Raw genomic sequence first — 26,368 nt, 5'->3', positions numbered from 1 at the left:
CGTCGTATTGTATCTAGGGATTGCAATAACGAATGAAAATATAAAATACCGGTATTTCGAAAAAAAAACAATCTTTACCAATTAAAGTATAATATATAAAAATCTCTTTAAAATATTAATACTATATAGCAATAATATCAAAATAGGTACATATTTATTATCCGTCCTTAAACAAGTCGTTCAACACAAAACATCGAAACAGTTTGTAAGAGTGTTGTTGAGAGTCCAGGACCATCAATTCGGTACCGTGGTCAAGAAATGGAGATATAGAGAAGCTTTCTACAGCGTATTCTCGTGAAAGATGATTATAAAGTTCAATTGACCCAAAAACTGAAGCCTACTGACCACGAACAGCGAAGAGAGTTCGTTGAATGGATTATTTAAAAAAAAATAGTGTGTATGTGCCAGAAAAGCCGTGGAAGCCATTTACCCGATATGCTACTCCATACATAACCCTATAGCTATACTGTATACTTTATGAATCAATAAAAAAAAAAAACAATTTTTAATTAAAAACATGTGTTTTTATTACTTATTGTGTGAATTTTGGGACACATTTATTATGAAGTGTTCTTCGATAATAAGTTTGAAACCCACTGGTAATTCCAGGTGTTTTATTAGTTTATTGCACTTTTTACACTAAGCAATATCTTTAATTTTATCCCATAAGAAGTAAAACAAACACAATGTTGTTCACTTTTTTGTTCATTATATTTCTCCATTATTGTATAAACTACCTACTCTTTTGTAGATATACATGGAAAAATTAAGCACACACATCATGAAATCTTCGCCACTAGGGCTGAAGTTACTAAAGAGTGTACAAAAAATAGTATTTTACCACGGTTTCAGATACCTACATCTAAAAATACACACGATAACTTCTAAAATCCGCGAGCGACTGGCGAAACGTTAGGATATTTAAAATTAAGGAAGTAACTACCTATAAATACTGGTATTGCAATTCCTTATTGTATCCCATTGTACCTATCGTGAATTTTTACTCCAGTCACATATTAATTATAAAACAACATTATTATATACAGTATTTTTGTTGTATAAGTGAATATAACTAATATACATATTGTTTTACAGCATTTTCTCTGACTACTTCGTGGCTGCAATTAAATTTTACATTAAAATTTCTATTTGACGCTAGTTTATTCAAATAAAATAATATAGTGCAGGATCCCATAGACTTTTCGTATACATAATATGCGGATCGCATTCTGACAATTGGAATAGATTTTAGGGGTCACAAAGATATATAATGTCGATGTTGCCAGGCGGTATAAGTGGTAATTTTTTTTTATTGAGATTTTAATTTTTTTTGTTATAACCCACCAAAAATTGTTCTGAGTTCTTCAATAAAACCGAAACAGAATCAGGGACTGATTGAAAATGCAATAAATGTACGTAATAATTGTCGTAGAACGGTTCGTCCCATTTGAAAAAATAAAAATAGCGGGTAGTGCAATGTGTTCAAAACTATCGATTCTTAGGATTCTCCTTGGCTTAAATTATTTTATTTAGTAGCATTTTTGTATAGAATCACCCAGATTAGTTTTTTTACCATATATATGCATGTATTATGGTTAATCCAGAAACAGTGTAGGTTGCACATATTGCACATATAGGTAGGTGAATAAATGAAATAACGATAACCACTAACCACACTAAGTACACATTTATTAAAAAAATAAATCACAACTCAAGTGTTCAAACTGCTTTCAGTATCATGATCACAGTTTTTACAAATACTACTTACCACGTTTGCACAATACTATACATGTCAAAAGCCGATTTCTTTAATTTACTTGATAATGTACGGCAGTTAGAATTACATTTGCATGCTTTAACTAAATAATTTGCTAGAGGTTCATTTGTCATTTGTCTTGGATACAAATTATTTTCTCGTAACTCATAGCCAAGTTGTAGGAAATCAATAGGCTCAATAGGGGATCAGATGAGGTTTTCCCTATTACTAAAAAAAAAATGACCACTAATATCGCCTGGCAACATCGACATTATATATCTTTGTGACCCCTAAAACCTATTCCAATTGTCAGAATGCGTTCCGCATATTATGTATACGAAAAATCTATGGGATCCTGGACTAATATGTAGTATCATATTCAAATAAGTATATACCTACCAACACGTATTGTAAAAATGACGACTGACAAACAGCATGACCACTAAAATAATGTCAAGTAGATTTTACGGTCAACCGGAATTTAAAACGCAAATATTTATTTTACGCCAAGATCAATAACACCTTCTGATTTGGCCTGATGAGGTCAAGTTCAGGTTTTTTTTTATTATTTAATAGTTGATTCGACTCATTAAAAATGTTTACTTTTACTTTGTATGTTTTTATATAGACGATCGTGATCTCCATTGTATTTTCTGGAAAAATATTATACCTAATTTCATTAATTAGCGGAAATGATATAACGGTATAAATGACGTTACATTAGTTTCCTTCGATGCTGCATAATGCCGAATCCAGAACTAGATATATCTGTCCGCAAACAAACGGAAATTGTATAAAAGTGTTTGCAAACATTTGTATAAATAAATTTAGAACGTGTTTGTTTGAAATAGGTAACATTTTTTTGTATTCCATCGTGTATGGAAAATATATTGACAAACATTGTAATTTTATCTACTTGCGATACCTCACGACGTCGTCTACGTGAAATGCAGAAGTACAATGTAGACCGATTCGATTTGATGTTCATTTAAAAATCAAATAGACGACCGTTGGATCTGGAGTAGCGCCTCTCAATCCGCATCTTATCTTACTGCTCTATCGCTACTATCTTTTTAACACTTTACCTACTTGTGTTTATTATTAGCTCCGACAAAGTATGCGCTCGACAATGGTTGAAAGTAGGTAAGTGCCCTTCTACCAACAACTCAACTTCTCACTCCAACGCTACTATTTGACCATTTCACCTAGTGCACTACCTATCGATACATTGTATCTTGTAACTAATTCTGATGAATCTTTACAAGATTGTTACCAACAATGTAGAAAATAAGTTGTACAAGTTTCATCAAGATTGATTGAGTGGTTTTTAATTTATAAGAAGACAATACATTTTTTAAATATAAAACTATACTTTGTGTGTAGGTATCATAGAACTACCTAGTTAAAATGATAATGAAAACACCTAAATTTTATTGATAGTATAGATTGCAGTGGCGAAGGGTGACTTTTGGAAAGAGGTAGGCTGTGGAGATCTGATAAAAGGAATACACTTGTCAGGTATACTTACGAGAAATAAGAAGATAATGCGATATTACTACTTATAAATAGGTACACACTAATTTAATGAAACTTCAAAAACTCACTGACGACATAAAAATTAAGTGAAATTTAGTACGTATTTTTTCAAAACATTTATACACATCAAAAATCATTAGATAAAAGTTCTTTTTATTTTTAAACACCATAATTTTTTTTTTAAATTATCTAATTATTAATTATTTAGTTTTAGGCTCTGCGATCGGAGCTTACTTTAGTTCATACAATTCGATAGACTGGGAGAGGCTACGTGACGTAAAGTCCATATAAAAAAAAATTGAGAATTATTTGAAACATAATCCGACCTTTATTTACGTCAAGACAGATGGCACGCTGTGGTATATTTTTTAAAACCTTTGCAGATTGTTTTTTAATTATCTGTGTAATACATTCCTACATATACGGCATCTCTCGTTGGCAAAATAAATTATTTTATAGAATATACAATCAAGTGATTATATGAATAACTCAATATGTAATAAAAAATATTTTTCTTAAGAAGGTAGGCTTCAAATAATCGCCTAGTATGGAGTCTTCGCCACTAATAGATTTTAATTGTGACAGAATGTTTAGAGCAGGGCGGGCCGCATGTGGCCCGCCGGGTATTTTTTTTGCGGCCCGCCATCAATAATATTGTACTTCTGATTACGAATAACTTTTTTATAAATTTTTAAAAAATATTGACAAAAGATTATAATTTGTTTAGCAATAGTACCTACGCGATCCATTTTCAATAGATATTGATAATGTACCGACAGAGCTACAACTTGAAATTATTGATCTGCAGTGCGACACTGATTTAAGAGAATTGCATCGTCGTGAAGAAATCTCCAAATTTTACAATGCCCTTAATTCAGACAAATTCGACCAACTTAAAAATTATGCAAGAAAAATGTTCGTTATTTTTGGATCAACCTATATATGTAAACAAACATTTTCGATCATGAACCTCAATAAAAAATCATTACGATCAAATATCTTCGATGCCTGTTTACAAGCGTGTTTGAGAATATCAACTACAAAATTAACACCTGAATTTAAAAAAATGTACAACAGTTTCATTCTTCTCATTATTTTTTTGTAATGTTTATTTTTCGTGATAATAAATAGTGTATATCTAAAAATGGTATTTTATTGCGGCCCGCCGCTCATTTTGAATTCTTGAATTTGGCCCTCCATCCAAAAAGTTTGTCCCCCCCTGGTTTAGAGAATGATTTCAAACAATTAATGGCTATGAAGTACGAAAACATCCCAAAAAAAATATTTGATGATTTCTATGAGCATTTTACGTTAGGACAGATATTTACAGAAATTTCTATAATTTGTTTATAAACAGATATATCTTGGTCTAGACTAGATATAATATTATAATCAGCCCTTAGGTTGACTGGCCTAACCATATGACATGTTAATGGGTAGTGACAATCTTTATCCAATTACATGTAATGTATTTAATATGGAATTGTAAGCCTGCGTTAACTCACGAAATATACGAGTGCTTTATATTTTACTCAGGTTGAAGGTTGGAAGGCAGTTCATCCAAATTCCATAGAGCGACCATCAACAACAAGAGAGTTGTATTTAATATAAATTACATATCATATTATTATAATAACGTATGCGTTTTGAGTAAAGCTGTTCACGAAACACGGTTGCTATTGGCAAACATATTATGCCAGTTATGCTAATAAAATAAACAGTTAATTGGAATAAATAAGTACTAGATTTTCTCCAAATTAAAAAATGTCTAGAAATATTATGAACATTGTTTTCTCTAGAATGAAGATTGCAGAAGAATTTCTTGTTTAGTAACCAATATATAAGCATAGGCACAGTGTGTACAGTACAACTATATATCGTCACTGTTCTGGCAGAAAACACTAATTCGAAAAAATCACATATTGAGTTAGTTATACCAAAATGTTCCTTATTTTAAACTATACCGTCTGGAAACCTTCTTAATAAATAAACTGTCTTTATTTTAAAGTCATCCTTCTTACGATTACCAATAAACTCACATGATAGACCATTTCAAACATTTTAACAACTTCAAAGTCAAATTACTCAAAGCTAGTATTCTCCAGTTAGTGTGTTCTGCCAGAACAGAGACGATATTAAAGTAGGTACAACATTTGATCATCGATTGAATATTGCATTTAACATTTATTTTATTGGTGAGATAAAAAAACCAATAATGTAGATTTTCAAGACAAGCTAATTTTTTTAATACAAAGTTTGATTATTTTTTGCGGTATCGAAAAACGCTATATTTAATGCCATATGCAAGATGCGAAGGTATATAATTACAAGTCATTTTTTAATAAAAATGCTAGATCTGGTAAGCTTGACGCTAAATAATTGATAACATTGTTAAGGAATATCAGGTTTATGTGATGGTTTAGAATATGTTTATTAGTTTACTGATAAAATAATATATTAATACATTATTACAATGCTTATAGTCGTTGTTGTTGGCCAATATATTATGTAAATCCTCTGAACCAGAATATAATGAAAACTGAAAAAAAAACAATAAAAGTGTTGAACTCATAGCTGTATTCTGCGAACGGTGTTTGAACTCTTTCAGAATTTATTATTTATACTTATCGAATAACGCAGTCAGTATATACCATAAAAATGCATTAATATTAATTTAATCAATTGGGCGATCATTTGAAATAAATATCCTACTCTATAATTATAATTAAATGGTGCTGCGGGTCAATTTTGGTGGACATAAGAGTTGAAAAATATGTGCTATACGAATGAATCCATTTTTTTACTGTTAGATTATATAGAATAAGCATTTATATATTGTTTTATTGTAATTGACACCTAGGTATCGATTTTCTTTTCATGCAATTTGTCAGTCAGTCAAGAGAAGATCACGGAAAGCGTAAGCATTCTATTCAATACAGTTTGAACAGACCCATTTTGTTAAATTGTCGTATTTTCCATGAACGTTGGTATTGGATATTAATTAATTGCGAAGCATGATTTATTTGTTTAACATAATTTAATATTATACCGTTCTGAAGACAAATTTTCAGCACGCAACTGATGCCAACATCACTAACTCGACAATATTGTAGAATTGGCAACATATTGCTTAAAACAATTATTGTAATCGAGTTTTACAACGTGAATTGCCAAAAACAAAATTATTCGATTTTTGTGATCTCTGTTAATGACCTAAATTCAGTAATATTATAGTTTAGTTTGAGTATGGATACAACACATATAGTAGTGTCCCTATTAGATAATATAATACTATACAATTATCACAGTTTGACTTTCTGATTAAATTTCGGTAAACGTAAAAAGAATGAAGCTGTTTTTACAGAGTTGTACGGGCAACATAAAAAGTTATCAACTTATGATATACTTAATAAACTATGATATATGGTTAGGTTTTCAAGTTTTAACTGTATATATTGTATAAGTATATGACATAAATACTCCGTGAGGTTATGTTATTCGTTTTACAGCGCCCATCGACTATCAAGATTTTTAACGCCACAACAATAGTATTTCCGCAAAAAATATACTCGTAGTACAAATCGTCTACAGACGTTCCTGGAATTATAGTCACAAAACCCTTTTTCTCCTAACATCAAATATTTCCATTCTGAAATGCGTATATAACTCAGAGTAATGATATAGTATATAAGCTTTGAAATATTATCTGAAAGAAATGAATTTACATCCGATTTCTTCACCTCGAGAACCGATTTCCGATTTCTACGCCACCAAAACATATTATTATTATTCAATTTTGAGTTATTTTTTGTTTAGATTCTCTTCCTAACAGCCTTCGGAGCCCTCCGATGTTGATCGGCGCACACTTTCAATAGCACTGTTGTAATAAGCAATTGATGATTAAAAAAAAAACAAAAATTATATAACAACATAGCATAATCTAAAATTCATTCATTGAACTTGACATAGTATAGTAAATACCGTGGGAGTTACATTGCCAAATAATAATTACAAATAAAACTTGAAAGTTAAGTAAATACTTATAATGCCCAATGTCACCAATATTTAAAATATAGAAAAAATACAAATGACATGTAAAATATATTTAAGGTATGGCCAACAGGTCGATCGCAGAGAAATTTTGAATTGACCTTTTTTGTATTTTTAGATTACAGTTTCACAACAGTAAATGTTTATCGAAGTATTTTCTATTTAAAACTGAATTAAAAAACTATAACTATTAAGAGGTAACACGTTTAGTAGCTTTAATGCTTAAAAACTAGTTTTTATATTTATGTTGATCAAAGATCTGCAACAAAAACTCTAAATTAATAGTAGTCGTTATCCCACTTCAATAAAATATTTAAATTTCAATTATATCTTTGTGTTGAAAATTAAAAAAAAAACGTTACACACGGAGAACTTTATCACAGTAAAAAAAAATTATTATTCAATCTTATATTTTCTTCTAAAGCAATTTTAAATCTGAAACATTATTCCATTTTTAATGACATACTGACGAAAAACCATGTCCATGTAACTTAAGCTCATTCAAATTCTCGCATCGTTCGTTTTCATATCAAAACACATAAAATGAGACATAATGGTGAATAAAACTGATATCAATGCGATGTTTGATTATTGAAAAATTTGGTGATGATTGATGATTTTAAAACATAAAATACCACATGCTGATGAATAGGGAATCCAATCCCGAGCCAAAATTCTGATCCCGGGATTTCGGGATTTCAATTTGACAATCCCGGGATCCCGGGACTGGTCCCGAGATTGGCATTTTTTTCGATTGTTAATATAAAATTTTTATATTCACAAATAACATTGATAAAATCGGTCAAAAATAAATCTAGTAATAATTTATACTATTTAAGACATTTATTGTTAATATTGTATACGTTCAATCTTGGAAATACATAAGTTTAATGGAGTAATTAATATTGTAATATAAATAATAATGCGAATTTAATATGAGATTGCTGTTTCTGATAGTAAAGACTAATCGAATGGATTAGCGAGATTTAAAATAGTAAAGCAAATAATCATGGCGTACTTATGGCCTTTCCGCTTCATAAATCTAATTAGTCAGCCAAATATGAAACTGCCGTAAAACGTATGAGATCATGGTGGAATTACTTTGTTAAAAGTGCGAAGCATTGTTTTTTTCAATCTTTCTCATTTTTAATAATTTATGTGAAAAAATAAAATAAATCGGCAACTTACACATGGGTATAAATCAAACTTCACTCAAACTCAGTTTATTTCTAATGTAGTTATTTTTTATTATAAGTATTTTTTCTGTTATATTTTTGCTTTTATTGTATGTTCCATAAAAATTGATAAAAAAATCAATCCCGAAATCCCCGGATTATGTTTATCAATCCCGGGATTCATAGGTATCGAAAATATCTCGGGATCCCGGGATTGGAATCCCTACTGATGAAGAACCATATCAATGCATTATATATTCGTTAGTTAATTATGCGGATTTGGTAATAAGTTCGCGACTATATTTTATCAACAAAAAGTTGGCTACCCCTGATATATTATAATGATATTTTGTATGTAGCCTACTTACTTGCTGACAGTGTTTACATTGTACTTGAGGTTAAAACACCTCTAAAATAAATAAAATGCTTTTTTACCGACAGCTTCTAAATCACTTGACGTAAATGATTTAAACTGTCTGACGACTAAAGTATGTACCCAAGGTGGTAATTATTATTAATAATAATATTACGAGGTTCTTTAAAGCAGTGCTTCTCATACATTTAATATTATGAAATCTGACATTTGAAGATAAATCAAGTGTCAAAGAAACCTAGGCGATCAATTTAGAATCATGAAATATCTATCGCCATATTTTTTATTTTATGCAAGCCGATCGTTGGCGGATCGACGGATAATGTAAAGCTTTCAGTGAATTCTTTCATTTAGCCACTCTTATACTTGATTGGGTTCGTCTTTAGCCTTACTTACTAAATAACATTAAAAATAACGCAGACATACCGAAAAAAGTTATTCTTGATTAAAAACAATTTACTAAGGGAGATCTCATTGTATGTTAATACTTTGTATGGTGCCCGAATAGCCGGAATAGCGTAACAGGCGGCACGCAGATGCGGAATTCATAATCGAAATGTCCATCAACTTGAAAACCATGTTTAATCAGTTTTTTTCTGTTTTTTTTTCAGTTGATGCTAATATGTTTACTCGCGCTGATGATGATATCAGGAGAGACTGATGGCCAAGCAGACAATTTAAATGGAAGATCGATGAACATATTCAGACTTCTCAGAGACTTCGGTCTTGGATTAGTTGGAAGAAGTGCCAGTGAGCCAAGACTTCTACGTAGAGCTGATGTATCGCGCGTAAGTGAAAGTAGTCAACTAGAGTAGTGTTCTTCAACCTTGTTTTGGCATGTGGCTTCCTTTTGAGTCCAATACTTCTTTATATTGCCTCAGCTCATAATAGAATCTACAATGCGAAATGACTTGCAATTATTTATGTTCATTAGTCTTAGTAACATTTTTTGAGCTTTACTACCATCCCATCAAAACTCCGCCTGCATTTTTGATTTTTTAAATAATTATGATTTATACCATTTCTTTTCCGTACAAGGTGGTTTTGTTCTTCCATTAAGATTTTAGAAAGAATCTGAATTGAGTACTGTGGTATTTTTTCCTCCGTTTATTTTTTCATTTTTTTAATGACCAGTATTTTGTGTAGTCTTCTTGTGTTCTTTTGTTGTTTAGCATTTCGTGAGGTTTTTGGAGGTATATTTCATGGTTATGTTATCTGTATAGAGCTCCAACTAACCATCGCTCTTTTTGTAGTATTGGGCATTTGTTAATGAATTTCCACACTGTTCGAGATGTTTTGCCGTCACACGAACAGCAATGATAATCCCTCGTTCTGCATCTTTGATTATAAATATACATGTTTGTGTATAAAGAACAAATACATTTGAAGTCGATGAGGCAAAAGGGAGTTATGGACATTTTGGTGAAAATTAGTTATTTACGGGCTCAGGCCATCTTCATCATTCTTAAAATGTCTCAGAAAGAGTTATTCCACAACGAATATTTTATTTTTGTTAGAGTAGTTAGTGATGAAACTTATAACATTCTTACATCAAATTTATCAATTAGTAGGTATGTTGAAAATTGTTATTTCATCCACATTTCGGATAAGTAACCTCCGTAAACAACAATATAACAATTCATTAATGATATTATTATTATTTAAATAATTGAACTATAAAAATGTACAAATACATACACAGTTTGACGATATTCGAGTACTGAATACAAATGTGGATAAGTACATTATTTTGTTATGAGAAACATGGATAATTTCTACTTTGGGGAAAACACTATACGATTTTTGCATATAAATTGGTCTGACGTTTCAAATCATTTATAATTTGTTTCAATTCTTATAGTTATTGTATCTTCCGCATTATTAAAATTCCTCTCACGAAAGACTTGTTGACTTAATTGAATAATGTTTTATTTATACTAATCCACAAAACAATTTCCTACATTTTTTACAAGTGGACATTGTTTTTATTAATAATTAATTATAGTTTCAGTAAATGGTCGGTTTATAGACATAATTATTTGTAGGAGTAGGTGCACGCTGGGCAAAAAAGAAATTAAGTATTGAATATTATGGCAAAAAAGGCTACGCAATGTAATAAAGTTTGCTAAACACTTTAAATGGAATTATGCAGGTCACATTTTTAAGAGAATAGACAATCGATGGGTGAATATAGTAATTTAGTGAAACCATACACTAGACACGACCAAAAAGTAGAGCTAGAGACCTTTGGGTAGATGAAACAATGATATTCTGCGGAAGTATCTAGTAAGTAGCTACTTAATGCAGTCGACTGAGAAGGGTCGATTCATATAGGAAAGGCCTTCATGACGATGATAATTTTTGTCTTCTTTTTAATGATGACTATCAAGTATAAAGGTATCAAGTCTGTTTGAAACTTACTTAATGCAAATTAAGTACACACACTTTGAACATTCGCATCGATACTTCTAATTACGTATGGAAATTCCAAATATGGTCACACATGCAAATGTTTTCTATCCGCGAAGGACAGCATAGTTTTTATACGATTTGTTCACGCACATATTATTATGCATCGTATTATGGAGAATTGATTTTCGTCAATCAAAATGGAATCAAGCCCATACTATTCCGTGTTGGCGATGACTGTGTTGATTTTTTTTGAATCAAGTACTGAGGACATGTCATTTTTTTGTAACTTCCTTCTTCCTCAAAGACATCTTACTGATATATTACCAATAAAAGCGTGACTAACCTTGCAAACTTTACACCTTGTATATTGTATGTAACTACAAAATATTATACAATTATTTAAAGTTCAGTAGTTAGTGGAACATAGATAGGTAGGAATTTCAAATAGGCGTATTTTGTCACTCATGTATTATGGTAGGTATTCTAATTATCGCCTAAAAATGAATTTGGAAGCAATTTAAAATTGTATTTATATTATTATAACATCATCATCATCATAGGTCGTGGTCTTTTAACTGTCGGACGAAGACCTCCCTTGGTGTCATCCATTCTTATCGGTTCCTAATGTTTTGCTGCCAGATATAATAATATATCCGTTGACTTCGGTAAGTTCGTCATTTTAGCTGGTTTTACTGTTATCCTACTTCTATTGTTATTTTGTACCCCTTGTGTACCGATGCACTAGTAAAACTACATATTATTTTGTTCAACGATTGTCCCATTTCAATTGATTTTGCTACCAATATGAAATCGTGAACGCTTGTAAGCTTATTTAGTAATTGGTTTATATTGTCGTTTTTTCATGAGTTACCCAACATGAACGTACCTTGCCATGCCACGTTATATTTATATACTATTATGATGATATTGCCAAACTATATTTATGTACTTAGTTATCTGTTTAGGTAGTTTTTCTGATTCGATTATGTGAATATGCCCGAGATGCATAAAATATTAGTCGACTAAAAACTCGCTAATTAAATCGAAATAACGTCAATATGACATTTGTATAAGTATATCAAAATACAATGACATCTACAAAACTATAATAATTAATGACGTCACACCGTGTTCCGCCATCATTATTGATGATGTTTTTTGTATTTTAATTTACCTATAATTATTAAAATAGTTTTTGGTTGTCATACATCGTAAAAGTATACCTACCTACATTGAACATTTATAAATTAATATACAATTTAAATGATTTTATTAATGCTTTATCAGTGGTTATGTACACTGTGGATACAGTATACCTAGTAAGATATACTGGGTTCATATATTATTTTGTTGGGATACCGATAATTTCGTATCGTGCTGTGATATGTGTTTGCGAAGGTAAATGTCAACGTTGTTGATATTACGAGATGTATTAATTATTTAATACTATTCGTATTTAAACGATATTAAAAAAATATCCAATGCTTGCAAGCTTTTTGATTTTTTAGTGCATACTCCCAAGGCGGGAATGAAATGTATCACCAGGACCTGTCACTTCCACGCACCACATGTGCTTTTATTTTTATCCGTTATTCAGGTGATAAAAGGCGAAATAGGGTTTATCGATTACCGAAATTGTACAGCACGATATTATGCAATTTTGGATAACCAAGAAATTTTGGTTAAACGAACAAATAATCAAAATTTATGATACAGGAAATAAGTCAAAAACTCTTGCTGCAATTTTATCTAGGACTTACCTCGTGATAGCTACCAGATTTAGATTAAAAAGGGACCGAATGACGATAACCATTTTTTAAGATATCATTTCAAAATTTTGATACTCTAATTGGTGGTAAATTGTAATAAAATTAATAATCCGGGCCGTTTAAGGACTATTGAAATTATTTTAGCTAGTAATTTTCAATTTCTTCGCCAAAAGAAACATAGCCTTCCCCAGAACATTTTGAAAAACGCTGTGTTATAATGAGGTACATATCTATATTGTTTCCAGCGGTTACAAAAACGAATGCCCGAATCTTCCGAGTTTCCTTGCTTCAAAGGTTCAGCTCTATCTCGTCCACCACCTCGCTCCAAGGTTCGTCCTAAATCGGTTCACGAGCTTCGCCCGGGTGACTTCGACCTGGTGGCTGGGATGGGAGATTCTCTTACTGCTGGAAACGGAGCTGCTGCCACCAACATCCTGCAGGTTTACACTGAAAACAGAGGAGTTTCGTGGTCCATAGGTAAGAACATAACTACTGCCATGTAATGTTTAGAAAATATAGAATTAACAGTACCTACTCCAATATCTACTATATCTACAATTATAGAAAAAATCTAAGGTATATAGGTATATAGGTAGGTATATAACTAGTCCCGGTTATCCAGTGACGTGTTTATAATCAACATATATTATTTTGCAACATATATTTAAAACATGTAATTCTATCAATTCAGATTATGATGTTATAATATAGTCAACTGAGAAATCATTAACAGGTTATTTTAATAACCAAAGAAATAGGTAACTATTTTTCTATGTAAAATAATTTATTATGGTATAATGTTTTCATCAGTTTCCCATTTACTATACATTTTGTTTTACCAGGCATCTTGAGAAAAATAATTGCCTGCTTTTTTTTTTAATTAATGAGAATAAATAATAGATATTATTAATTATATTGAATAAGTACAAGTACCTGCTACATAATAATGTTATAAAACCGAAAACATTAAATTTCATGATAATATTTTTTTTCCATCTGTGAAAAATGAAAATATATTTTCTCAACCGTTGGTTTGAGTATTTGCTTATTATGTTAAGGAGAATATAGTATTATTATTATAGATGCCGCTAAATAGTATGATAAAATGAATTGTGTGAGCATGAGAATGTGCCATAAATTTTGTTGTTGTTTTTGTTTTTTTGTGAATGGTAGATATTTTTATTCGTATTACTTTATCCAACTCGTAAATATAATGACTGACTATAAATATATTATTGAAAAATAATTTAAATTATCTTTTTTCACATATTGTGGGTATAGGACTATATAGTGCAGGGTCCCATAGACTTCTCGTATACATAATATGCGGAACGATACGAGTCGATAATTTTGAACACATTGCACTACCCGCTATTTTTATTTTTTCAAATGGGACGAACAATTCTACGACCATGCCGATGGCATGGTACAATTATTGCATTTTCAATCAATCCCTGATTCGGTCTTGGTTTTATTGAAAAACTCAGAACAGTTTTTGGTGGGTTATAAGAAAAAAAATTAAAACCTCAATAAAAAAAAAAATACCACTAATATCGCCTGGCAACATCGACATTATATATTATCTTTGTGACCCCTAGAACCTATTTCAATTATCATAATGCGTTCCGCATAATATTGTGTATACGAAAAGTCTATAGGATCCTGCACTAATAGGTATATGCGATGAGTATAATATTATATATTTATTCTATCTAATAAATGTCTTTATGATTACTCGATTAGGAATCGTGTTATACACAATATTATTATTTCTGAACTGATAAGTGATAATACCTACGGGTTGTCAACAAACATAAATTACATACGCAGTTATAAAAAAATAGTATATTGTAGTCACGGTAATAGCCAATATCCTATATCTTATTTTCATTAGGTACCTTGCTGTTTGCGTGTTTACGAAAATTAACTTAATTTCAGTGGTAGATTAAACCACTAGTACAACTCGTAGCACAAGTTATTGGGCTCTCTCGAGTGGATGTATGAAATATTTACTTATAAATATTTAACAGAACACATGAAAACAAACAAGCATAACTGAAAAAGTGTGCACAATTTTTGTCGGATCTCAAAAGCCTATCTCCACCTTTTGTTTAAGATAATAGTTATAATCTAATACCCACGTATTCTTTTAATCCTACTTTTCTAATTTATCGTTTTCAATAAAATGGATTAACGCTTAGGCTCTTAGTGGTTTCCATGAAATGAATTGTCATAAGAAATATTTATCTACAATTTTGTATCTCATTTCAGGTGGTCAAGGAACTTGGAGAGAATTCCTAACAATACCCAATATCCTCAAAGAATTTAATCCAAAACTATTTGGGTACTCGTTGGGAGATGCTCTGGGACACCATCATAATGCTCAATTTAACGTTGCCGAAATCGGTGCCATGTCTCGCGATTTGCCATTCATGGCAAAACAGCTGGTAAAAAGAATTAAGCAAGACCCAAGGGTAGACCTTGAAAATGACTGGAAGGTAAAATGTTATAATATTACAATATTTCGAATAAATTATATTACTTTGTACTAGAAAGACACTGGTTATGTTTAACAATGATTATTTAAACTAGTATTATTACCTATACTTAGATATGTAAACATAATGACCTTTAACGAAATGGATAATAATTGAAGACACGGATATGTATGTTTCCAAGTTTTTTTTAAAAATATTTATAAATTATTCAAAAATGATATAGAAAAAAAATATTTTTCAATATGAGATTGCAAAATACTAATTGTGTGTTCATAGTTTTGAAATTTCCCGTGAACCACTCAAAGTCTTTTTCCAGAAGAGAATAGAAAAAAAACAAAATAAGTTATCTTCTGGGTGTGGGTGTATGATGATATAATTTTTGAGTCTAGAGAAATATGAGATAACCTTATACACGAATTAAATGATATGTTATGTAAAATATTAACGTACGTATGATAATAAATATGCATTACAGTTTGTAAGGCAAACGAAGCGTGCATATTTATATTTGATATTGGTAATATTTGAGGAAATTCAGCGGGTTTTGTATTTATGCGTTTTATGGCTTGATCATCATTAAGTCATAGAAGTACTAAATCTGGCTTTAAAGTCGTGGTCTATTGTGAGTGGGTTTCGCATTTCTATATTATTAATCTGTTCTTTGATTATGACCAAAGATGAACCAAAGTTTCTATATAGATGGAACATACACAAAGTATAAAGGTGAAGTTAAAAAAGAAGCCCTGATCTACTTATTTTCATCAAAGTTCATAAAAGAGAAGAAACAGAACGTCTGTTGCATATAAACATTTAATTGTAATTGTTTTTTTTTAATTCCAGTTAGTTACTTTAATGATTGGAGCAAACGACTTTTGCATCGACACTTGTTTTCAAAACGACACTGAAGGAGTTCCTGAAAGACACCGAGCAGAGCTTCATGAGGCTCTCATGACCCTTAAGAAAAACTTGCCAAGGACATTCGTCAGCATTGTTCCTGCTCCTGGTACGTATCTAACAAAACGCAGAATGTTTTGGGCATTCTGCAATTATTAGAATATAGTATTACGCTACGATGAGACTACGAAGGCAAAACTAACACGATACATTAATGCTATCTAAATGTTTTACAGATGTAGAGATTTTGAAGAATTTCACTGGGGTAAAACCGCTCTGTGAAGTGAGTCACTTATTCGAGTGCCCATGCTTCTTTGGAGAAACACATAAGCACCTACACAAGAAATATGTCAAACTTATTCACCAGTGGCAGGATATCGATCTGGAGGTAATGACAATTTATTTATTATTATTTTGTCCATATCCGTTTGTCAGGTGAAGTATTTGGAAACCACCTGGCGACGTCAATAATACATTCCTGTGGCTCGTCTGCCTGATTATATTATCTTCTCAGGTCATAAAAGCATGTAGTATATATTCAATATAATAAAGTAATTAGTGGTCGTCCAGGATGCCAGAACCTAGTTAGCAAGGGAGATCCTATATGCCAACAGAGAACCTAGCGGAAAAATACGAAGCTTGCAATTTGAGTTTTTTTTGATAATTTACAATTTCAACTGTATTAATTAATAAATATTATGTATCTGAAAACATTAAAAAGATTTTCAAAGATAAACTTTTACAACTGTAAAAAAATGTGAATTTGTTTGTGATTTTATTTTCACATTATAATTTATATTAAAATATTATTTACTCCATTAAACCCACGTATTTCCAAGATTGAACGTACACAATATTAACATTAAACGTCTTAAATAGTATAAATTAAACTAAACATTATCAACTGATTTTATCAATGCTATTTATATAAATAAAAAAAATATATAAGCCATCGAAAAAACGCCAATCTCGGTATCCAGGGTCGTCAAATTGTAATCCCGAAATCCCGGGATCAAAATTTTGGCTCGGGATTGGATTCCCTTCTCTTGAAGCATTCCTAGCACGTTGCTGAGCCATGTTCAGCGTCGTATCTTCTCATAAGTCATGATGAAATGCTGCATGGTCTTCTATTAACAATTTTATTAATAGCTGCTATAAAAATAATTGTATTAATTCGTTATGTTTTTTACATGAATACATATTTTTATAACTACATGACTGGCGCTATATAGTCCAATCAAGATTATGACTAACTGTACAACCACCTTACAGGAGGCTCTCTAATTACCAATCGGTCATACTCAGTATCTATGAAATTGTCTATTTTCTTTTGTAAATCCGGGGAAAGCCGGGGAAAGCCAAAGCTATACATAGGGGTCGAATTCCTACGTATGTTTTTATTTATTAAATGTAATGCATATAAATAAATATATCGCTGTTTTAGATGCCAAACTTGCCAGAGTTCAACGACGGAGATGACTTCATAGTGGTATCACAGCCATTTGTCAAGGGTATAACCTTTCCTACCAGTGGTGGAATTACTGATTACTCATACTTGTCGACTGATTGTTTCCACTTCAGCCAGAAGGGATATGCCAGAGGTATAATAACGATTCTTATTTCTTCATTATTATACACACAAAAGATTTGACTGCGGCCCACTCTCGTGTATTTCACGTAACGATTCGTTGTACATGCTTTGCGTTTAATTCTATCGAAAAACTCTACAATTCTGCTGATGAAAATTTCAGTTCCTCGACATTCTAAAATTCGCAAATCTACTCGATGTCTCTCAACTATATGTCATTGTACTGCTATGTGTAAATTGATTTCTTGAACATCACATTCATCGCAGAAGTGAAAGTCGCCCACCCCTATAAAAAATCAAACGTTGTAGTAGTAGAAATAAACAATATAAAATTTTGAATATATTTTTTTAGTTTAGCCTAGTTTGGAGGAGACCTTCTATTCAACCGTTCAAACGTGGCAATAATTTTATTTGCACTACATGGTGAATAATATTTATTTACGTAAACCAGATAGAAATAAATAAAATTGTCATTTCTTGTTATTTTCATAAATGTAACTTATATATATTTATACTTATAGATATTTTTTATTACCTTTAATTCATGGATCATCGTTATTGTCTTATTACCGAGAGGTGTATATTATCTTACGGCGGATTCTTACTTAAAACCTATATACACACTTGAACAATATATAAACCCTTTTCGTTTTCGTGTCTTACACTGTTGAGGATCATAGCTCCCTTTCAATCTTCTAGAATTGTGTCCCAGAAATTTCCGCATTTCGCCGTTTTCATAGATAAAGATATTGAGAGGTCCGTAGCGTCTATCATTCGGTCGATACATCATAATATTTAAATATATTTCGATTGAGACATGAACGACGGCAATGTTGCAACTCACTTCCGCGCCACAGGCAGGGCCGTGCCAAGACACTAACTTCACATAACTAGCCAAAACGAATGCAAAACAACATCTGAACACTCGCTGATGTAACATTTTGCTATTCTAACTGCAGACCATGTCGAGTAAAATTTGTGACACGCGATAGGCTGATGTTTTTTTTCTACCAATAATGTTGCACCCAAAGTATGTGTGGCAGTGCACTAAGTTACATGTGAATGACAACAAAATCACACCGACAAATTCGACGTGATGGAGTCGAGACGAGTTTCTATGTGCGACCGGACAAAGCGACTCCTCTCTTCCACGTCGACCCAGAATATTTGTGCAGCCCATGAGCATTTACATCAATATTTTATATTCTAGCTATGTGGCCAAAGATCTGGAGAACTCGCCGGAGAAATATTCAATACGGCAGATGTTTCATGTTAATTCCCTTCAGAACATAGATGTTAATTTATTGTCCTCAGCACTAATATATAAATATAACAATGATATATCGGTTATTTTTTTTCTAGCTGCTAATGCTCTTTGGAATAATATGCTGGAGCCAGTAGGAAACAAATCACACAACTGGTATTCGCTGTTCAAAAAATTCGCCTGCCCAACATTGGAGCATCCGTATATTTCTACGTGGAAAAATAGCGGAATGCCACATCCTTCATATGCTGATGGGTTAATTGAATCGAATCTGCTCAAAAGAAGTATACGAGTATAGTTTTAGTGGGGGTATTGTTTAGAAAGCTTTATAGACATATTATGCATATTTTGAATGTAATAAATACTAATATTTTTGACTGAGACTGCTTAATTTAACTTCTATAGAAATGTAATTGCTTAGGTGGGATAACAAGGAAAGGGTTTATTTGTCCTACTGACCCCAGAGATTGATAAATATTTTCTACCTAAAATAGATGGACAAAAGTATATTTTAATTATAACATGTATTATGGCTTCATATTAGCTGGTATAACACATAATAATAGATTAAGAATGAAATGAAACTGATTGTTTTTTGATCAGGGTATCGCCAACTTTTTTGTGACTATTGCTTTTTTCTGTAAAATAATAAAATAATTGTTTTTCGTTTAACAATCCTTTGTAACTGATGCAAAGCAGCATGCTCTTAATGTTGAAAAATGTTAATCTGATTTCGACGTTAACGTGTAAAAAATAGTATATTTATTAAAATGCCCATTAAAATTTGTGCCATCAAAATAAATCTTGTTATAAAACAACATCGAGCACAATATTATAAATGTTGCAATGAGTAAGACTAGAACACAAGCAAAAATGAAATTGGTACCTATCTAATACGTGGACATTTTTTTTCTTGGTCTTTTTGAAAATGGTTACTCTATGAAATATTTATAATAAACTACGACATTTATGAGAATGTTAATTGATTTGATAATCAATAAAATTAATAGAATGATAAATTAATATATTATCACTATAATATAATGGTGACCATATACATACAGAATCTGTGCCGAAGTAATTTCCTATCACCGTTAATAATAACACAGAACACGTCTAACATAATATGTGCGTGCTTTCAACTTTGGCATAGCCCGTCTAGAGCTTGTGATTTCTCGAGATTCGAGAATTATCAAATTCAGTAATATTTGCTTGTTGAATTCTCGAGAGATCAACATTATGACAGGCTTCCATTCAGGATGAAATTAATTCAAGGACTTTTTATGATTTTCTTATGTCAAAATATTTTTACGGGTTAAATTTTAAAAACAATCAGCTGCAGTTGTCAGCTTAGTAGTAATAATTTCTCGAATTCTCGAGAATCTCTTTGATGATTTCTCGATATTCGAGATTCACATTTTCTTATTATTCCTCGAGAATTCTCGATCTCAACCTATAAACACGTCCCTTTGTAAGTGATCGGCGACTTTCAAAGACGCCCATACTTTTGTTATTATAAATTTAAAAAATATATTATATTCACGAAAATTGATACATGGATTACAATAATGAATGGTTTTTATTTTAACTTTGTTTTTTGTCCATGTAGCCTTTAACAATAAATTTCTTGTATTGTGTGCGGTGTTTTGTCAATATCAATTTTTCATAATACAGGTGACATTTACTTTAAATATTATATCGAAATTATACATCGACAGGGATGACATTATGACTGAAAATCAGTGTAATTCTTTCCTTGATTTAAGTAGAGTAAAAAAAAATACATCATAAATCGAAAATTTATATGTAGGTATACCCCTAAAACTCTTGTATAAAAAAACTGTCCACCTTAAACTAAAATTATAATAACATTTTCTATATAGTTTGAATTTGACTAACTGTTGATCCCCGATTACACGATCCGACACCTGCAATGCCATCTAGTCTTATCGAGAAAATATCACGGTGAATCAGTATGAAAAGTCGTGATATTTTTATTTTATTATTTCCTGACCCGAATCGAAGATTGGAGCCAACTATTGTGATGAAGATAACAGAAAATATTCAAACAAGTCCCAAACACAATGTCCATTAATTTAAAGTGATACCGAAAGAAAATCACGGGGGATAAATATCGTGGTTGACTATTAATAATTGTTCACGCCGATAAGCAAACGGAATCAATCGGCGAGTCGGTTCGTGTATATAATATCGTTAATGTGATTCGTAGCATTCACCTAAAAAAAATATGGTCAGTACTTATCACCAAATGACTCTAAAAGTATTCTACTAATACAAACCATTTTTAAATAATTATAAGGTGGGAAACAATGCTTTAAATAATTGTAAATAGTTATATATATAAAATATTTTAAGTGCCATTAGAAATAATTAATTAAGCACGTACGTGGCTAAAATATAATTAATAACACATGTTTTAGACGATATAATTTATAGTATATACTTATACATGGTAGGTTACTATTTTTTATTGTTTATTAAGGTGATTGTATGACGTATTTAAATGAAATTTTAAAAAATATAGAAGTGTAACATTTTCCTCTGGCACCCCTTCGATATTCTTATATGTATGTAATTTGATTACAACAGTAAATCGATTATTTTTTTGTTATAAATATAATAATATGTATTGTGAGATCAATATAAATTTTATTTGTCAATACCTATCTCAAAATTACTTAGGTATATATTATAGAAGCCGCAGTTATATCAGTATTTTTAAATGCATATAATATAATATATTATTTGAAAATTATTATAAAAATAAATGATATTTTTATGATGCTATTAGTGCAGGCATATCCAACTCAAAATAGGCTGTGATTTATATCCACTATCAAAATTGGCAGTAATCTACTATACTTTCCCATTGATATTTTACAATGGAAAGCTGTAATGTAAAATGGATGGCTGTGGAAAATGTCGCGATTTAAATTAAACAACAACAATAATTATATGTTATCATCACAAATACCTACGAATAGTTAATGCATAATATATATTCTTCAAAATCTCACTGAAATTATATTATATTACAACTGAATACATTAATCGACGCGTTGGACATGCCTGATAAAGGGAATGGGTGATAGCAGTATTTTGTTATTGTTTGTTAACTAATGTAATATATATAAATAAAAAACAATATGTTTTATCTAATAATTTTGTATTTATTTTATATACGTAAGCAGCGTTTAGGCTGGAAGATGCAATCTGCACAAAGGTATTTTTTCATATTTGCCAGTGTTGCCATCTCTTTGTTACTGAATTATGTACGGGGTCCAAAAATATAATTAATTCGTTTTCAGTTAACAATGTATAGGTATTTTGTTTCTCAAAAAAAGAGAATATAAGGAAATCAGTTTCAAATCAAAGTCGAAGGCACTTTTACCTCTTACGAATAATTACGCTTGCTCTCGGCTCGCAAAATTATCTTCTATATTTAAATTATAGTACTTTTGGCGCATTTTCACGTGACAATTAAATCTTTCGAGAAAAATTCTTATATTAAATATTATACTTAGTATTTTTTGTACACGGTACGCGGGCAAAAATTATAGTGCAAATACTATAAGTAATTATTATATCAAGGTTGGCAAAGAGACTCCATTCAACAGGTACGCTTTCTATTCGTATTTTGCAACAACAGAGTTTTCATTGGATGACTACTGCAGGAAGTACTTATTTCTTGGATTGGTGATTGATAACAAAAGCCTCATACGGAGAATAGCTCTATTGTAAAAAAATAGATAATATAACTGAAGGTCAAGTAAGCTAAAATTATAAATCTAACTCTCAGCTTCTTTTAATGTCTAATATTGGTGTATTCTGTTTAATAAAAATATTTGGAAATATAAATTTGCGCTCTGTTAGCATTTATTTCAGAAAAAAAACCATTGATTATAGCAGTGGTTTTCAAACTTTACGTTACTACGCCTCCCTTTTAAAACAATCTAATCTTGGCGCCTCCCCCCCTTTATTTCATTTAATACATTTTTACACAAAGTGATTATTTCTACTAAACGGGCTCTATATATGGATTTCATTGCATCTAATATGTATAATCCTGTTTCGCATAAATATGATGTTACGAATGGTAGCAGTACCTACTTGCATTGCTTTTCTTAACAAAGTATTATACTTATTATTCTTCAGTTCGATTCAAACAAAATTGAACTAGGTTTTTGTTTCCATATAGCCATTTTTATTAGTCAGGAAATACACTACAAATAATTATAAAATAAAATTCCACATGTGAATTATCATCAATCACACACACCACACAATCACATCAAATTGTATCACATAGACACATATATTGTAAAATGTTAATATTCTGTTTTATGACTTTTTTTTACTAATAGAACGAATTTGTGATGTGTGTTTATCTCACTTAACTGGTCGATCCGCAACACCGGGCCCCCAGGCTGGAGACCTGTCAGTCCCCCTCTTGTGGGGGCCATGCACAATAGTATAGAAATGAGGTATAATAGAATTAGTCTCCATATCTTCATATAGGTTTGCAAACAACCTAACTTTTATAGAACTGTTTTTTTATGTAGTTTATAACAATTACATTTTATAAACTATGCACTTGCAAACTGCAAACCTGTGGCTACATTATTGTGTTGAACTTTTCGCGCCTCCCTTTGCAACAGTCCGCGCCACCCCAGGGAGGCGCGCCCCCAGTTTGGAAATCGCTGGATTATAGTATAATTAATATATTTAACGATACAATATTTTTGATTTTTTTTATAAAAGCCGATCTATTATTAAATAATACCTATTAGAAAAAAATCTTTGAGAAATGTTGGATAAGGTGGTATTCCAACTCACATCTTTCACTGTGCGGGTGAATGCTCTTACAATTTGTTATTTATCTATGATCCATGTGAATTATAACTAATTACTACGTGATCTGCGAGATTCACGACATACAATTCATCAAACTTATAAGTTTGAATTTAATATTGTGATGGGTGTCATATTAATAGGTATCTTGACGCACATTCATCAATCCTAAAATATGGCGAAATATTTGGAGTTGTAAGATTTTTTCACCTCTATAGTTACCTACGGCACTGAGATAAATTAATTAATAATAATATGTTCTCTGCTTTAAGCTTGCTTTTAGGGACATTGTTATGATTTAATCAAATTGTACATCGACATAATAATATGGTTACGAAATTACGGAGAACGTAATTCAATACAATTTAATGAAAATTTATCATTTCAAGAAATTTTCAATATCAGGTATCGTATGGACATAATTGTTTGTTTAACAATAAATTGGTATATATAACCAAAAAGGTTGAAGAAACCTTTTTCTATAGAGAATGAGCCTACACATACATTCATATTATAAAATTAAAATTAAAAAAACATTGTAAAACATTTATTTTATTTTTATACAAATTCTGAAGAGCGATGAAAGTACCCATTAGCTATGTCTACAATAGTTTCGCATTTATCATAATATGCATTAAAGTTTTATGGTCTAAAGTAATAAAGACAACTCTGTTTTAAAACCACACCTGGTTTGGTAAGTCAAATCCCATTAATTTGGTGTTCCCTGGTTGCGGCTATGTACATTGAGGAATCATGATTATGGTGTACATTTTTCAATATCTATCTTCTTTGACCATCTCCACACCTGAATTTGAGTATATGGACACCACACGGAGCCTCCAAGAATCTCTGTCGTTTGCCAGTCTTTATTCCATTTCATCAGTTTCCCATTTTAGGATGAAATATTGTTATAGTTCTAAAAGCGACCCAGCTAGAATTATTATAATAATATCAATTCTATCTCCACTGCTATCTTACTCCATTTTTTTTTCCATCTGTGGAAAACTAATGCAACTAGAAAACGATTTGTTTCTTGGCTTTTTACAGTTAATCTATTGGTAGGTATCATTGCTTATGATGTCTGATATTGCTTGTGATTAAAGTAAATTATTGTAGATGTCGCTAATCAATAAGAGATGTTTTGAATATGTACGTCATAAATTTGAATGGCTTGGATGTACGTAACAGTTGGCTGTATACAATAATTAATTATGAAGACATCGAGAAAATCTGTTTCATTTCAATTATTGTTAATGAACTATGGGTAATTTGTAATATACTAATGTTTCGCCTCGTGTTGTTTATTTACAATTAAAAAATATTAACTGATAATATAGGTTGACTTAAGGGGGAGAGGCATGCCAGCAGAGGCACTTAGCGGAAAAATACGAAGCTTGCAATTTGAGACATTTTTTAGATAATTTACAATTTCAACTGTATTAATTAATAAATATGAATATGAAAACATTAAAAAGTCAAAGATAAACTTAAAATAATTGTAAAAAAATGTTATAAAATGTGAATTTGTAACAGGACCACATCTTCTTATTACATTATATTGTATGATCATATTTATTATTAAAATTTAGTTTATTAAGTTTTCTATTTTTTGTCGTGTAGATTTTTGACTAATTCATCGTTTTAATATTTTTTATATTTCTTTTAAAAAACATTGATTTTTATAAAAAATATAAATGTGTATAACTTGAAATCCTTTTTTTTCATATCAAATCGTGCTTTAATATTGGGACCGTACCAAAAATAAAATTTGATATAAATGACTCACATTTTCTCACTGTTATAATACAATTATCCAGTGGCTCGACTCTGCAGAATCCTGAATCTTCGCAGTGATCTAGTGAATCTGTTTTGTTCTCCTACCTCTTTCAAATTAACTTGCGCCAAAATCCACGACTAATTGTTATCTGGACGATTGGTTATTTTTTTAAAATTGTATTTCATTTTCTTGCATTGTCTGTCATATCTATGTAGGTATATACTTTTATATGTGTTTCTGTTTTTTCTCTCTCTCTATTTTTCTTTAACGATTTTCAATAACTCTCTAATTATATTTATGACAGCTGTACATAATATTTGATCTAATTTAATTTGATTTATTATGCTTTTTGTATCCGCCTGTTATTGGGACCATCACGTCATATTATTTTTTTCTATATTATA

General features: G+C 30.8%; 1 protein-coding gene across 2 annotated transcripts in view; it reads left to right on the top strand.

Moving 5' to 3' along the window:
* The window catches only part of LOC147079248 (phospholipase B1, membrane-associated), a 48,059-nt gene extending 25,608 nt beyond the window's left edge, over positions 1-22,451 (top strand). For both annotated transcript variants that reach the window (XM_085949223.1, XM_085949218.1), the window contains exons 3-9: positions 9,502-9,678; positions 13,317-13,548; positions 15,343-15,569; positions 16,410-16,572; positions 16,700-16,851; positions 17,908-18,064; positions 19,414-22,451. In XM_085949223.1, coding sequence (XP_085805349.1) covers positions 9,502-9,678; positions 13,317-13,548; positions 15,343-15,569; positions 16,410-16,572; positions 16,700-16,851; positions 17,908-18,064; positions 19,414-19,613 — 1,308 coding nt within the window. In that variant the 3' untranslated portion in view covers positions 19,614-22,451. The remainder of the gene's footprint in view (positions 1-9,501; positions 9,679-13,316; positions 13,549-15,342; positions 15,570-16,409; positions 16,573-16,699; positions 16,852-17,907; positions 18,065-19,413) is intronic.
* The last annotated feature ends 3,917 nt before the right edge of the window (positions 22,452-26,368 follow it).

This window comes from Rhyacophila brunnea, unplaced genomic scaffold (assembly GCF_057557595.1).
Source record: "Rhyacophila brunnea isolate RB1 unplaced genomic scaffold, BYU_Rbru_1.0 scaffold_10, whole genome shotgun sequence".
NCBI lineage: Eukaryota > Metazoa > Arthropoda > Insecta > Trichoptera > Rhyacophilidae > Rhyacophila > Rhyacophila brunnea.
The sequence above is the reverse complement of the archived record's forward strand: the minus strand, read 5'-3'. Positions and strand labels throughout refer to the sequence as shown.